Below are 17,153 nucleotides of genomic sequence, written 5' to 3' on the forward strand. Positions count from 1 at the left end.
CCATTCACAATGCGGCTCTGCCCCCCTGTGGTGTGTCTGGGGCCAGAGCCTACACTGACAAAGGAGGTTGTTGTGCACTGTAACGATGTTCTTAAGTGCCCCCAGAACTGGTTTAGACTGAGCTTAAGCCTGTGTCAGGGGGAAGAACAAAGACACTGACTGGGATAAGTAACGGGGCTGGGACCCCATGAAAAGTTTGAAGTTGGTACCTGCTTGGAGCTGTGAAGAGAGGACTGCTGGGTGCCAGGAGGAACTGCCACAAAGGACTCCCCTCCTGCTAGAGGGCCCTGTGAGCTGCCCTGCCTGGGCCCAGCTCTGCACTGTGCTAGCGCATGGTGAGCACTCTTTTACCCTGCTGCCCCAAAGAGTGGGCTGATTTTGGGAGGAGCGCTTTGTGCCCTGCAGCGTGGGCAGCGCCACCCCTCCTATGTGACCTGAGCCCCAGGTGTGGGCTCACACTACCCCAAAGCGTGAGGAGCATTTCGTGGGCTTTGCGCTCAAATACATTGTGCAAGGAAGCCAGCTCCATCCCGGAATCCTGCTGAGAAGGAATCCCGGCGCGGATTCCTCCGTGTTGCCTGGTTATGTGCTTAGCTTTCCCTGAGGAAGCCTGATTGCAGGTGGGGCTTGCTGAAAGGAGAGAGCGGCAAAATGGAAGGCAGGCGTGTCTGAGCCTGGCTGAGGGTGGGGCCGAACATGGCAGAGCCGACGGAGACTTCGCTCCGTACTCTGCAGGCCGCACCAAGAGCTTTGCCGAGCTTTGGCGGGTTGCCGTGACGAGAGGGGAGGCCGTGCCTCAATCCCGCGATGACAAGGAGGCCTGCAACTCTGCAAGTAAGCTGGTCAATAGGCTGCACGAGACCCAGGAGGGGTCTCGCCACTGCCCGTGACCGCTCGGGCCGCAGTCCCCTAGTTTGGCTGCGAGCTGCACTCCTGCCTGCTGTTGTGGGGACATTTTCTTTTGGCTGACATCACAGGGGGAAAACATCGATGGAGGCCCCTGCTGCATGGAATACGGAGCACCCTAGCAGTGCGGTATTCCCCAGAATAAGCAAGCAGCGCCTTGGGCCCAAAGAGGTGGCCAAGAAACTACAGTAGTCCACAAGTGGTTTCCAGGTTATCGGGCCTTGTGTGGCCTACAAGTATGAGCCAGTGCGCTCCTTGTGTTTATGATGATCGCCTGGTGGTCCGGTAATTACGGACTCCTGGGACTGCGTTCTATGTGGTGCCCTGATGCAAGGGTACGTTGCCAGTTACTGGAAGTTGCCTGATAAACAGGTGTTGTGCCCTGATTACGGTGGTACACTGTTGCTAATTATGATGTATGCATAATATGCTATACTAGGGGTACTCTTATCAGTGGTTACTGGGTAGGGACAACTGTAATGTTTGTGACGACGCCATGTGCGCTGCTAATGGTGATTTATGCAACTAGGTGATGTGTGCATCTTATCAGTGATGACTGTGTACTAATGATATGGTTTACGCCTAATGCTTTGTTCTAGGGTACACTGATGATTAGGATGTATGCCTTATGTATTTGTGCTAAGTGTGCCCTGACCAGTAGTTACTGGCTGTTTTCACTAACTGTGAGTTCTGATGTTTATGACAGTGGCCCGATTGGCCCTGTAGTGTATATAATCCCTGTAAAGTCATACTAAGTGCCAAGTGGGACAGTGTATATATGTGATTACGTTCTAGTGTGTTTTATGAGTAATACAAAGGCTATTTTTGATATGACCTTGTGTGGAATTTCTTTTGTGGTATGCATAGTGCGTCACTGCTGTGTGTTGCACAAATGCTTTACACATTGCCGCTTCGATAAGCCTGACTGCTCTGCCAAGCTGCCAAGGGGGTGAGCCGGAGTTATCTTTGGTGTGTATCTCCTTTGCCCCGACTAGAGTGGTGGTTTCTGCCTGGTTTAGGCGCATGCCCTAGCCAACCAGACATCCCATTTCTAACAATTACTATAATTTAAACTATGTTATGATATGTGAATTTGTAGAGCGTGGCTAATCACCAGTGAAGGTATCCAGGTGCTGAGTAGGGCAGGCCTGAGTGAAGAGGTGGGGATAATGTCTTGTTAATCTGGAAGAACCATGTCTTGAGGCTGAGGGGATCATGCTTGTTTAATCTGGAAGAGCCATGCCTTGAAGTTCCTCTGGAATCCATGAGGAAGGGGTAGGTTCTAAAGTATTTCAGGGGGTTGTTCCAGGTCTTAGCTGTGAGGAATGAAAAGAAGCGTCCTCCAATACTGGTCTTCTTAATCTGGGGGAGGCGTGATTTTGCCTAGGATGCATATTGAAGGTATCTGGTGGGTTAGTACAAGTTGAGACGGAGGTTAAGGTAAGCTGAACCGGTGTTGTGGAGAGCTTTGTAGGCGTGGGTGCGTAGCTTGAACTTACATCTTTCCTGGACTGGGAGCCAGTGGAGATCGTTGATGTGTGGAGAGATGTGATTATTTCATAGGATGTTGAGGATGTTGAGGATGAGTCTGGTGGAGGCATTCTGGGTGGTTTGGAGTTGGCATAGAACAAGGGCTGAGATTCAAATGTAGAGGGTGTTTCCATAATAATTTCTACTTGTGATAAGAACCTGTGTGGCCATTCTTCTGGTGTTCAGTGGGATCCACTTGAAAACTTTACATCACATAAGATTCCCTTAACTACTGCAGAAGATGGAAAACATTTTGTCTCCAAGCCTATTCATGCTGTCCCAAACCTTAATGCACGTTTTGACTTGTAGTCTTTTTAAAAAAAGGTTGTTTTTTTGCAGGTTTCCTAGTATGAGAGGTCTTTATACAATACATAAAGCCTCTGTCCTTAGATACAGCTGTATATTGCAGGCCCAAATGTGAGGACCTGCAATATGAAGCTGTGAAGAAAAAGACATTCACAAGTTTGTAAAGGACTGTAGACGTTAGTATAAGTTATGTATAAAACAATGAACTCAACATAGAGATTATTTTCTATTTCAATAAGATGTGATTGATGCTCCTGCATTTGATTTAATTTTGAGAATACTTTAACTAGCCCTGTGCAAGCCAGTAATTAAGGAAAGCTAATTATGATTGTATTCTTTTAATTCTAAAGAATGAATGCCCCTGGGAGCGTGCAGTTCTGTGAAAATGTTTGGTGAAAATGTCCACCATGCATTACACCAAGTGAAACAGTCTTACTTCAAAGGTGTTTGTGAGGGTTTTTATAGAATGAAATTATTAAATAAGCAAGAACTGATGGTTTTGCCCATGTGTTTTAGCCATGTAGTACACCAGCATTGTTGCTGTTCAGCATGGCTAAAAGTTAGTGGAGTAGAGGAGAGTGGCGTGGAATGTTGTTGAGTGGGATGGAGAAGAGTGGAGTATAGTGTTGTAGAGTGGAGTGGCAAAGAGTGGAGTGGCATAGAGTGCAGTGGCGTAGAGTGAACTGGTGTAGAGTGCAGTGGCGTGGAGTTGCATAGAGTAGAGTAGAATGAACTGGTGTAGGGTGCAGTGGCATTGAGTACAGTGGCATAGAATTCAGCGACATGCAATGCAGCTTTGTAGAATGCAGTGGAGTAGATTAGAGTGGTACATATCAGAGTGCAGTGATGCAGAGAGTAGTGGTGCAGAGTAGTGTGGCAGAGAATGCAGTGGTGTAGAGTGCATTGGCATAGAGTGGAGTGATGCTGAGTGCAGTGGAGTAGAGTGCAGGGATGCAGAGTGTAGTGGCGTAGAGTGCTCTGACAAGGAGTACAGTAGTGCAGAGTAGAGCGGCATAGAGTTCAGTGGTGGAGAGTGTAGTGTTGCAGAGTAGAGCGTCATAGAGTGCAGTGGTATGGAGAGGAGTAGAGGGCATTGGCATAGGGTAGTGTAGAGTACAGTGGTACAGAGAAGAGTGCAGTGGTGTAGAGTGCAGCTATGTACAGTGTATTGGGGTAGAGTTTGTTGGAGTAGAGTAAAGTGCTGTAGAGTGCAGTAGCATAGAGTGCAGAGGTGAAGAGTAGATTAGAGTAGCATATAGTGGATTGGTGTAGAGTGCAGGGGCATAGAGTTGAGTGTTACAGAGTAAAGTGCATTGGTAAAGAGTATATTGGCATAGAGTACAGCAGCGTAGATTGCAGTGCTGTTCAGTGGCGTAAACTGCAGTGGCATGGAGTATATTGGAATGGCCTAGACTGGAGTGGTGTAGAGTGCAGTGGTGAAGAGTGCAGTGGTGTAGAGAAGAATGACGTAGAGTGCATTGGCATAGAGTAGAGGAGAGAGGCGTAGAATTAAGTGGCGTAGAGTGCAGTGTTGTAGAGTGGAGTGGTGAAGAGTGGAGTAGAGCGCAGTGGCACAGCAGATTTGACAACATAAGAACAAAATTTAAAGGCCTGTTTACTGAAAGGGACAACTTGTGGAAGAATACAAGGAGAGTTGGTGTGAAAAGCCTTTGCTCCGTGAGAGGGACAAACTCACCCTTGACAGCATAAAACAAATAAAGCCAGCAAATAGAAAGCCAGAACATGTGAGTTACAAACCACAAAGCCAATGGTAAGTAATGGGCGGAATGCATTCCCAGAGTAGCTTTCTGAATGTCCCCAGATGTCTTTAGCAAACAAGACATCTGCATCCTATAAACGGGGCCAAACAATGCATTTTACATCAGACCAGAGCCAAGCAAACTTGATCCTCTGAAGGGAAGTTGGGGATTCGCCCTCCCCAAGATAAGTTTGAGAAAACTGTGTTAAAATGTGCATTTTCAGCATAGTTTCCCTGTGACTGAGGTAGTCCAGAAAATGAAATGTCACGGAGCCATTTCTTCTTCTTCGCATCGGTCTTCTGCTCTACATTTAAATTTCTTTCATTTTTCTACTATATCACATCCATTTAGAGCATCCCTATTTTAATCCCATCTTTTTATCGAATCATTTACTAAATAATCAAGATAGCTTGGGTAAGCTATGTCAAGAACGCTTAGAAAGCTTAGTTTCATGCTGATGGATGGATGCACTTAGCCTACATCATATCGAATATGCAAGCTGCAGGATGCATGCAAAAGGTCCGTGTTAGGATCTCACACGTAGTTAAGCTATGTACCTGCTGATGTCTGAAACTGTAAACAACATGTCAGAGCTTGGTTCATTTTCCTGAGCCCCGCGTATTTATCTGAAACTAGAATACAATTCTAAATGATCTCCATCAGGGTGGCCTTCATTACATGCAGTAACTTTCACCACTACTGAAATGTGAGGCTGTAATGGAGTCATTTTGGGTGCTAATGGTGGGGCATCAATTGCTTCCATTGATCACAATGGCAACAGGCGGGCTAAATTACATCAACTTTTGCAGGGTGGCAGGCAATTGAACACGTCCACGGTGCACGCACCCTTTGACTGCGCGTGTAGTATGGGCTAGAGAAAACACATTCTGCTGCTAACGTTTTGTTTCATTACATACTACACATGCACAAAAAATAATATAGTTAAGTATTTTTGGGCACTGTGGAAATTGTAAGCAAAATTGGCTGAAAGACAGACGCTTTTCTTTGCATAGCAAGATGAATACATCTTATTGACATTATTTTCTTCTGAAATCTTGGTAAAAGAAGTGGTTTGCCAGGTGAACTGACATCTTTGCTAACTGAGGCCGAGATAATTCAGGAAATGTGAACTCCCAAAATGATATCTTTCTGGTATTAGAACGAATCATTACTGCTTTCTGTGCTTCTTAGGAGGCATTGGTGCTTGTAGCAGTCTTTGAGGATTCAGTGTGAGATTAAATAAACCCAAAACTTCTACAACATAGTAATAAAATAAGATAAAAGCATAGGGCCATATGCATGGACACATTTTCCCATAGACACAGAATGGGCAAAGCCCTTTGATGCATCTAGACCATAGTTCCAGAGACACTTTCCAATAATCATTCCACGGCTTTTTAGATCATTGTAACGAAAGAGCTTCTTACTAAAGAAAACAGCATAGCATCGCTTCTAAAAATAAAGTGTAAATCTGCACTGTGCAGACATTGAACAGTCATTAAATGCCCCTTTAAAAATATAAAACCGTGTGTTCTAGTAGCAACACTGTGATCTGAGTCAGCTGTAAGGATACTTGTAAAGGGCAGAAAGTTACCACGAGAGGTTGTGCTATACTGCCACCACTGTACCCATTTGGGATACAGTATTGGGAAACAAGTAATGCTCAATGGTAGTTCTCCTGCAGTGCTGTGGTAGGCACTGTGGTGGCAAGAAATGATGATCCACCACAATTTAGCAACAACATGTGTAATAGGTCCCTTATTTCTTTAGCCCACGGAGAAGACCAAAACCTAAAAAGACCAAAACCTATGCGTACCGGAAGTTTAACTGCTACAGTAGAGTCTAACCTCACAAACCCTCAGACAGATTCTACACAGATCACATGTGACCTTATAATTGCTGCTCTTTTGCATTGACTTTTTACTTTGAGAGGCTTATTAAGGTACAAGCCTCCACCTTCTCTGCCTTAAAAAAAACCCAGGCCTCCGAGCCACTAAGGGTGAAATGTGTTGGTTGTCCTCAGTGCAATAACATCATGTTATCAGCAACAACTTGTCCATAAGAAAAATAATATGAAGAAGAATTATAAAAGGGCCATCACACCCATGATATCCTACTGAAAGAAAAAAATATAGTGTTGCGTATAATTTAGTGATTTTCACTATATAATTGGGGTGCATGCATTCTATTGTATGCGTATAGGCATTTTTCACTGCAGGACAGAGGGGCTTACCCATGGTTCGTAGAATGTACCGGGCACAAAAAAAGGAACGTCTTACAGAACAATTAAGGAAGTAAGGGATTGAGGCGCTTCGCTTCTCTCTTTCTCACTTAGCTGAAGGTGAACCCAGCTAGTTGCTCAGTGTGTGGCACTCAGATTCTGTACCAAACATCATTTCAGCGCTGATAGAAGTCTTGTGGTCATATATGTGGCTCTCTATACTTTTTGGACCCTCTCACCCTGTCTTTGGCTCTGCTCTGAATACTCTCCCCTTCTCAGCCTCCTCCTCACTTCTTCACCATGATGGAATTACATTCGATTTGCAGATATGGCGATAATGTCAAACTGGTGCAGAAATAAAGGTTAAATCAGCTTTCAAAAGAGATTTTTGATACAATGTGAACCTCTCAAAAACAGGGTTTAAGCAATCATACTAACGCCTGTCTATAATTCATAATTTAGACAAGAGCAATTAAAACATTACAAAGGAGTTAGTGCTACAACTGAAACAAGCCACACATGGTTTATAAAGAAATAAATGGTAAAATCTAAGAAGGCACATTTTAAACAGATGGCACTTTAAGAAACATTTTCTTTACCAAGTTGCACTGTACGACTATGAAAACGCATAACAAATATAGACTCACATGATGCATTAGATTACATGCCACAATATTAAGGGAAACATGCTTTCATTTCCGGACACCTCAAGTAGTGTGACAGTAATATAATTTAGAAAGAAATGATTCACTTTGAATCCACACAAACAACATCTAATTTAAGCACTATGCTACTTAGTAACAAACACACAGCACTAGGGCATCACACTAGCTTGTGAACTTACTGGATGACATATATGTCCTTTCGTCTAAAGAAAAACGACGAGTATCTGGAAGTAAAGATCCATCAATAGTTTAGTGCAGGATAAGTCATCTGGGTAGCCATCATCACGAAAGAATTAATTTATTTCTATCAGTCTATATGGATCACTGGCATTCACACACCCATTTTACATTATCAGCACATCAAGAAGTAAGCTGTAGAGTGCATTACACTTTTCAAGTTCCTGTGCTTCTAGTATACCACTAAAAAAATACATACATAACTGACCCTTTTTAGGAAAAGAGACACATGATAAAAAAAACACACCCCTAGAGATGATAAGGAGATTGGATTATTTACAGGACATGTATTGGTATAAAATGGGGAGCAAACAATTTACAATTCAGAAGAAAATAAACATCAGAATTACATATATGAAGATCTTAAATTACTTCAATGATTAGAATTGCTCAGAATGAATACGTGTACTAAATAAGAAAGCTGAATTCAGAGACTACCTCCTTAGTAGTCTTTGCGAACTGCTTAGTAGCTGGGTTTGAGACTGGTGATTTACGAAATCGCAGTCGCATTTGTCAATACATCATTGGATCTTGTATTCAATAATCAAATAAATAAATAGAATCAATAAGATAACTTAATTGTCAGTCTCTTCATCAGCCCTTGCCAGAACTTATTTCTGTGCATTATTCACCAATGTGTTTATGCATGTGAGATTTCTATAGTGCAAACCTAGCACTGTATGTCGTCTAGGACAAGCATAAATTCAACAAATAAGAGGAGAGGAAGCTGGGTTGTGGATAGCTAATGCACTGCAATGTAGTGTTCTTTAAAGAGGTGGTTCTCCAGCTCTTTCCTAAATTGAAGCTGTATTGGGGCAGTCCTGATGGATACAGGATGTTGTTACAGACCTAGGGTGTATAGATGTAAAAGGCCTGCTGTCTTGGCTTTTCTTTTTTTGCACTTCTTTTTCTGCAGTCTGATGGTGGCCTGCCTGCAGGTGAGAGATCCATCAAAGATGGTGAGCTTGTCTGCAAGTGCTGGTCATGATAGGTCTGTATGTATGGCTCTAGTATCAATAAGTGGATTCAAATCCAGTACCTCACTAATATGATGTAGTAATAGTTAACAAAAGCTGTTACTCACTGTTGCTATGTCATAAAGTAATTCCAAGCTGCTCTGGCTGGTCTCTTTGAGAGCCTGTCAGAGCAGCACTGAAAACCACAGAGCACAACATCTGCAGCAGAGGGAAGGGAAGACACAGAGAGTGGTGGGGGTGGGTGGTATGAGGCAATGTATTTCTTTCAATTCGGGACAAGGAGTGTCCTGGATGTGCTCATGTGAACAAACTGTTATATCATTGTCTGGACCCAATGTCGTTTGATAAATCATCTTTATCGATGTTTAGAAAAACATTTTTTTGTTATATTTATACATACAAATGCATGAACATGGATTCATATTTCAAAGCATAAGATAAACAAAAAACTTCTTAGAAACACTTGTCTCTAATCCTTAATGCCCTAATGAAAATATGGATGTAAACACTTCTTTCACGGACATTCCATACATTGAAGTAGCCCCATTATGTAGTACTGAGAGGTATTTCAACTTAAACCTCTACACCAAGTTTCTTCGTGCTACATATGTTCTATTTGGAAAAAATTCCGAATCCTCCGGGGCTCTTTATAGACAAAAAGTCGACGCGTTTCAGCCCAACTAGCTTGTGGGCCTCCTCAGGACTAGGGTGTATAAGGAAAATTATTACAGGAACCACATCTATGATAAAAACAAACATATACAAAATGTATAATGATCCATATATACATATATACATACTCTCTCTATGACTCTAATTATATACAAATCCGTAAACTTAAGTGAAAAATATTAGGCCTCTCTGGGGGTGGCAGTACGGACGGAGAAATAGTGAAAATAGTTATAAAAAGCCAACTAAGTGGATAGAATAGCATAGCTCAATAACCAGAGAGATTAGCACACCCATGTGGTACGATACTAATCAAAGACTTTAAAATTAGGAATAGAAGATGAAAGTGCGGAGAAAACGCAAAAACCTGAGGGTACTAAAACAGTTACCAAAATCTCAGTACAACCATCTTTTTCTCGTTAAGGGACGTCTCAATCGAGAAGCTGCGGGACAAGAAACACGGAGAGGCACTAAGAACCGTGTGAAAAATGCACAACTAACTCCAAGAATGCGGAGAGTGAAGTGTGCTTACCTCAAAAGTCAAAAATGACCGCCTACGAGGGATATCGGGACTGATAATATCGTCAACCGCGCTGTATATGAATAACAGATGAATTTTGCATGTACGAATTAATTGACTGTGAAGGATAATTTGTGGTTTCCTTCATCTTCTGAAAAAGATATATTTGATTGGTTCCTTCGCATCACTTTGCTTTACGATAATATTTGTTTTACCCAGATGCGTTTGGAATATTGGGTTCCCCCCTGGCATACCTGTTGTTCATGTGAACAAACTGGTGTTGGTAGGACAGGCAGGTGGAGAACCATTGAAGGAGATTGCCAGTAAATCCCAATTTGAGACTCTAGGGTGCGTGCGATGGTTGGATAGTTGACTGTGTTGAAGGCACCAGCGAGGTCCATCAGTATCAGAAGGCAAGAACCATCTTCAACTGTGGAAAAGAAGGCATCATCGATGATGTGTACACCATCAATCAATCAATCAATCAGTGTTTTATAAAGCGCACTACTCACCCGTACAGTCTCAAAGGCGCTGTGGGGGAGGGTGCGGCTCAGTTGGGGTCATTCGAAGAGCCAGGTCTTGAAGTCTTTCCTGAATTGGTGTAGTGTTGGGCTACGCCGGAGGTGGAGGAGGAGCTCTCTCCATGTCTTGGGTGCAAGGTAGGAGAAGGACCTTCCACCACTCTGTTCCGGTAGAAGCATAGGACAGTGGCTTGGGAGAGGTCAGCTGATCGTAGTTTTCTCTTGGGTGCGTGGAAGGAGAGGTTGAGGTATTGAGGTCTGATGTTGTGGAGGGCCTTATATGCAGTGGATGCCTTGCTGCAGTGTGATCTGAAACCAGACTGGTAGTCATGCAGGAGATGGTTAGCATTGATATGGTCGTGGAGTTTTAAATAGACTCCTTTTTCAATAATCTTGGTAGATGAGTGATAGGCCGGTAGTTGGTGAGATCATCAAGGTCTAGTGTAGGTTTCCTTAGGAGCAGGAGGAGCAGGCATCTCTTGAGACCTTCTTGGAAAATGCCTTTAGTGAGGAAAGCAGTAAGTAGGGATAATGGAGGATCCTCAAAGAGAGCTATGATGAAAGATAATTCAGTGCTTAACTTGTGCCAGTGCTTTGCTGGTGCTTGGCACAAGCACTTACTTGTAAACACTTGCCTGTATTTAATAGAACGCACTACATGGTGGTGTTGTGTCTGCATTTTTTTGCAGAGTTTCTTAGTGAAGCATTTAGCTATTTAATATACCTTTATTTTAAAGTGGGTGGAACCAGCTGCAGTGGAATAATGTGAAATACTTTGGGCTCTGGTACTTGTTTTTTAAAAACTAAATTAAGTACTAACAATGGTGAGACATCATCTTCATAAAAAGTGGCTTTGATGGAATTGAGTATTGTTGTCCCTGGCCCTCTCTGCAGGCTTAGCCCCAAACATTCTGTTTAGCTGAATTTGCTTGTGTTGACTTTAGGACTTCGTGTACTTTACCACTGCTAACCAGTGCTAAAGTGTTTATGATCACTCCCTAAACCATAGTAAAATTAGCTATCACCCATTGGTAAGTCCCTTGTAAAGTGGTACTACTTGTACCCAGGGCCTGCAAATTAAATGCTAATAGTGGGCCTGCAGCAATTATTGTGCCACCTACTTAAGTAGCCATTTGAAAACCTATCTCAGGCCTGCCAGTGCAGCCTGAGTCTGCATTTTGAAACTGCCATTTTGACCTGGCAAAAGAAACATTTTGCCAGGCCTAAACCTTCCTTTTTAATGCCTATAAGTAAAACCTAAGGTAAGCCCTGAACAGCCTATAAGGGAGGGTGCGTTGCATTAAAAAAGTTGGACTTGTACTTTTACGTTTTTACATGTCCTGGTAGCAGTGGTTAATTTGTAAGAAAATAGGTGCTGAGGCTCTCATCAGGAAGCAGCTTGCACCAGCCCATTTCTTCTGTTAGTGCAGTCTAAAACAGAACCAACTGCTAACCATGAAAGTAGGGAGATGATGTGGCATAATGGCCAGGGCTGCTGACATTGGAGTGGGGGAACCAGGTTAGACTCTTGGCGTCTGCTCAACATCCTGTGATTTTAGGCAAATCACTTAAACTCACCTTGCCTACCATTAATGAATGTGAATGTGTCTTTAACTGGTGCTCATGAAAATCGCCCGTGTTGACGATTACGTGCTAGTGCTGAGCACCGGAAACCACTGGCTTAACTTAAGCACTGCCTGGAAGTGAAAAACTCTCACATTTGTTTTTCACTATTGCAAGGCATATCTCCCCCAAAGGATAACTGTTGGAAATGGCCCTTTGTGCAGGGTATCCCCAAACTTTTTGTTTCTTCCTTCAATTTGTCCTGACTTGTTTATGTTGGCTTTAGGACTTTGGGCACTTTGCAACTGTTAATTAGTGCTAAAGTGCATATGCTCTCTATGTAAATTATGATTCTGATTGGTTATCCATGTTTGGCATATTTGATTTACTGGTAAGTCCCTAGTAAAGTTCACTCAGTGTGCCAGGGCCTCTGGATCAAATGCTACTAGTGGGCCTGCAGCACTAATTGTGCCACCCACATGAATAGCCCTGTAAATGTATCTCAGACATGCCACTGCAATGTCTACAAGCACAGTTTTGAACTACCATGTCAACTTGGCAAGTGGTCACCCCTCAGGGAGGACCACGGTACCCCCCAAGGGCTGGGTGCAGTGTATGCAAAAGATAGGACATGTGCTGGTGTGTTTTACATGTCCTGATAGTGATACTTCTGCCAATTAGAGAACCCCATTTTTAACAATAACATTGAGCTACCTTATTAGATTTAATAAGTGATAATGTTTCTCTGGGAGCAGGTAGGAATGGCATGTTGGTTATCTGAGGAGTTGTAATTTTAAATCAGCTTTATTGAAAAAGTTGGATTTCAAGTCACAAGTCTGAAAATGTCTGTTTAAAAAGTTGCCTTTTTCTTGTCCTAACCATTTGGTGCCTTCAGCCAGTTTCCTGGGTCACATAACTAAGTATTGTTGGCCTTGTGTATTCCTCCTAGGCAGCATCACATTAGACAGTATGGGTGTTGGCAGGATGGGTCATCCTGACTTGATTGGAGGAGGAGCTGTCACCTACCACACTTGCACCTCAAAGACACTGGCACAGCACACTCACAAAGAACTAGAGACTAGCCTATTGTATCCCTCAGACTGATTGGGGCCAGGTCAGGGGGTTAAGAAATTCCAAACACCTCTGTGGGGGTAAAACTCCAGATGTTTCTCCCACTTCAAAGTGGCTAACAAGTAAAAAATAGTACCTTCAGATCTATTCTTCAGTACACTTCTGGACCTATGGATACTACAGATGAAGGACTGCCCTGCATTCGGAGGACTACCCTGCTGTGTAAGGCCTGCTTTGCGGACTGAGAAGGAAAACTGGACCTGCAACCTTCATCCCAGGCTGAAGTAACTCCAAGGATCAGCTGACTGACACCCTGTTCTGAGCTACTGGGATACAACAAGCTCCAGAGCTCCACATGCAAATGTCGAGCTGACATTCTGCACTTGACCTACAGCTGGACCTGCTGGCCTCAGCTGGAGTGAATTCCTGATCCCCAAGAGGTGCCTTCAAGGTTCTTGACCCTTGGTGTGGCATCAGTTGACCTCCTCCTAGAAGAAAGGAGAAATCCTGAGGTTTTGGGCTCTACTCAACTGCAAACATCCTCATTCATGGCAAGATCTTGCCACCTGTGCCAACCACCAATGCGAAGGTCCATTTAACCTGACTTTTTGTGCCACATCGCCCTCTAGAGATGGCTGGTAATGCAAGATCTGCATTTCATCCTGCAACATTGACAGCCCGCACAGATCGCCAACGCGAATCTCCAGCAATGACTATCCACAACAGCCAAAAGGATCTTCACGCTTCAGCAACGACTGTCCAAAACACTCGCCCTGCTCTTCACGTTACAACAATCATCCACAACACTCTCCCACTTCTTGTGGCCTTCTCCAATGCGAATTGGGCTTTTCACGCTGGACTTTAGAAGGTAACTTTTTCATCTGGACTAACCTGGTCCCTGTATCTGGCCCACACTCCTCTGTAGTCTGCCTGAACTTGTGACTTTCTCCCGGTCTCGAACAACCAGATAACTTTGCATTATTTTACTAAATTGAAGTTGGATTATTTTTGTGTTGCATTTTCACTTACTGTGTTTTCACTTTATTACTGCTTGAGAGCTGCATAAATACTTTACACATTGCCTCTAAGATAAAGCTGACTGCTTTTGCGCCAAGCTACCAGAGGGTTAAGTACAGGTTAAGTTTATGACCTTTGTGGTTCACCTGACAAGGATTGTGACTGTTGCTTGATAAAGGCACGCACCCCCCTCAACCAACAACCCAATTTCCCCATAGCATGTAGCGAGATCTGGGAGAGAAAGACCTTTCAAGGCTGACTATTGTGCGATTCTATGGAAGGGCTGGGAATAAGATTTAAGCAGACTTGATGCTGTTGGTGTGCTGTTGGATCTTCTACATTTTTTCCCTGCAGAAGAGGTTGATGGCAGTATACTTTTCTGTGAACTGGGGAATAAGTAGGTTCAGCAGGGGGTGGATGCAGAGCTTGATTGTCTTGAACAGTTTCTGCTTCTGTTGGTGACTTTATTGATGGTATTGGTATAGTACTTTGCTTAGACTGACGTGATGAGTTGCCTGCATGCTGAACAGAGGGACTTTAGTTTTAAGAGGTTCTTGGGAGGTCTGTTTTCTTCTGTTTTATTTCCAGTCTGGGAATGTTTCATTTATTGTCAGAAAGGTCTTTAGAGTATCGGGAAACAGAAGTCTTTGGCTTGCACTTGCACGTTGCAATTGGGGCGTGGATGTTCACTTGGCTTTCCATACTTTGTTTTGAAGGGTGTTGGCATTGGACATGGAGTTGATAGGGTGAGGTTTGAGTTCAAACATTAGGTTGTTGTCTATGGAGAAGTTTTTGAGTGATGTAAAGGTTTGGTCTTCTCTTTTGTGTTGACCTTGGTTTGCTGGCTGAACCATAAGCATGGAAGTAGGGATAGCAAAATGGTTGGTACAGTGCAGTGGTATGGTTGATGTGCATTGGATTGCTGGTGATGCTGAGGAATCAGTGTTGACAATGTGGCCTTTAGAGTGTGTTGATTGTGTGACATGCTACATGCCATGCTGAGTGCATTGATGCAGTTGAAGAGGGCATCTCTTGTTTTAACAGAAAATACAAGCATGCTATTAGAATGATAACTTTCATTCTTGCACAAATTTTGCTTTTCATTTTCAACAATGGGATGCTTGTAAATATCTGTGCTGCTTTTATTGACTTCATTACCTGAATTTTCCAAGGAGGTGATCAAGAAATAATTGTGCTAAATTTGGGAGCTACAAACGTCTGCAGCAATGAATACGTTCATCCAACCCGATCTATGTGTTTTCTGTATTACTAGCGTTTATATGGTGTATATGAATAATTTACATCCGTTCTTTTTTTCTGGTGGCTCCATGTATTATGTCACTATACCTTGGCAAAGTATCCAGCATGATATGGCTATAGAATTTTACTGACGTTGTTGGGAAAAGGCGGCCTTAAGATATGTAATTCTATAGCACTCTACGCCACACATCCTTTCGGACCAATATCACTAAAGTGCTCTAAATAGCAGAGGTTACTACGACTTTCACAGAATAGAACAGGTTTACCACTGTATGTGCGATGCATTCTGACCTTTATAAGCGGGGCGATTGAAAATGTCCCACTGTCTGACACTTAAAAGCCTCTTTTCCACAGGCAAATGTTGGGGGGAAACTAGGCCTGGACACAGGGAGCCACACAAGCTCATCTACAGTTACACAAGACACCCGATGACCGGCAACGTGCTCACACATGTCAAAGTGATGCCCCAAGTGTCAGCTCGTCTGGCTCTACACGCCGCCAGAGAAGAGGGTGAACGTGGAATCATCTCCTACCACACACAGCCGCATCCAAACACCCAGAGCAAACACTCCAACAGCTACTGTCTTTTAATCTTCAAGCCACCCAGAGTTTACAGCAGCGGGGAGGTTAACAGCTAGGTGTACCGAGCTATTTTCAGCCTCTGATCTTTGGGGAGGTTGCCAGCCACACTCTGCCGCACAGCGGGTTGCGCATCTCACCTCATAAAAACATTATTTACCACATCACTGCTCAAACACTTAATGCTCATTTACCAGTGAGCTCTCCAGCCTGCTTAGAAAAATAAGTTCACTTCTTGGAACGAAACAAACACCCAGAAAGAACGTTGCATGCACAGACGCACGAAGTCCTGCATGTTTGCTGATTATGGTGTATTTTGTTCCCTACAGTTAAAAACTTTGGAAAATTAAAAAAAATTAGGTGACGAGCACGGGGTACTAACAAATGTTCCTACAGCCTTCACAGCGTGGGACAGATTCACCTTTTAGCGTACTTTGTGCTTGGAGCAGTATTTATTCTAACGCTAAGACTGCTTTGAGTCCATATGTACAAAACAGCGCTGGCAAATCTTCAGTCTGGCCTTTACACAGGCGATGCTGCAAAGTATCCAGTAAATAGTTTGGAGAAACAGACATTATTAGTCAGAGTTGAGTTATGTTATGTTACGATATGTGATGTTAATTTGCGTTATGTTGTGTTATGTTATGCTATGTTACGTTATGTTCAGTTATGTTATGTTATGTTATGTTATGTTATGTTAAGGCAGCACTCTCACATTGATCTATATTCATTCAATCTGGCTGCATGACACAGATGTCATCATATCTTGCAGAGTGCATGCATGTAGGTTGGCTAGGAGATGCTACAAACATACTAAGTTACCTTACGTTTCCACATACGAAGGACAAAACCACAAAACTATTGCTATGCAATGTTTGTTACATTTGACCTAAGAGATGCCTTTCCCCCTCATTAGCTGAAGGACTGATGATATTATAGATGTTTTGGGGACCTGTAGTCTGGCTGCATTATCCTTTGATAATTTCAAAAACAAAAAGACATTAGCCCAGTGATACACGAAGGCAACAGTAATAAAAAGCCTTTTAAAAGTAACCTTTGGCAAAGCCAATAGGTCTTGCCTTGATAATATGCATGCAGAGCCATTGACTTTGCCAATGTTTGTTTGTAAAGTATTGTTTAAATAAGTGGAAAAAAATGCAAAATAGTGAAGGACAAGCAAGCAGTTATGGTATCTCAAAACCCTACATTGAATTAAATCCTTGCAATCTTTAGAAATGGTATTGTATATGTATGATCTGTCATCCTTAGGGTGGCCTTCCTCCAACATTTTGCCAGCCTACCTCCACTTTTTGCTCTATCATGTGTTGGCCTTAGGCATCAAAGCACTTTA

The 17,153-nt window shown here is 43.0% G+C and overlaps 1 protein-coding gene across 1 annotated transcript in view; it reads right to left on the reverse strand.

Moving 5' to 3' along the window:
* PTPRQ (protein tyrosine phosphatase receptor type Q) overlaps window positions 1-17,153 on the reverse strand; it is a 1,724,016-nt gene that overhangs the window by 199,821 nt on the left and 1,507,042 nt on the right. The window contains exon 57 of the mRNA XM_085652983.1: window positions 7,568-7,612. Coding sequence (XP_085509109.1) covers window positions 7,568-7,612 — 45 coding nt within the window. The remainder of the gene's footprint in view (window positions 1-7,567; window positions 7,613-17,153) is intronic.

The sequence above is a fragment of the Triturus cristatus genome, chromosome 4_1, assembly GCF_964204655.1.
Source record: "Triturus cristatus chromosome 4_1, aTriCri1.1, whole genome shotgun sequence".
NCBI lineage: Eukaryota > Metazoa > Chordata > Amphibia > Caudata > Salamandridae > Triturus > Triturus cristatus.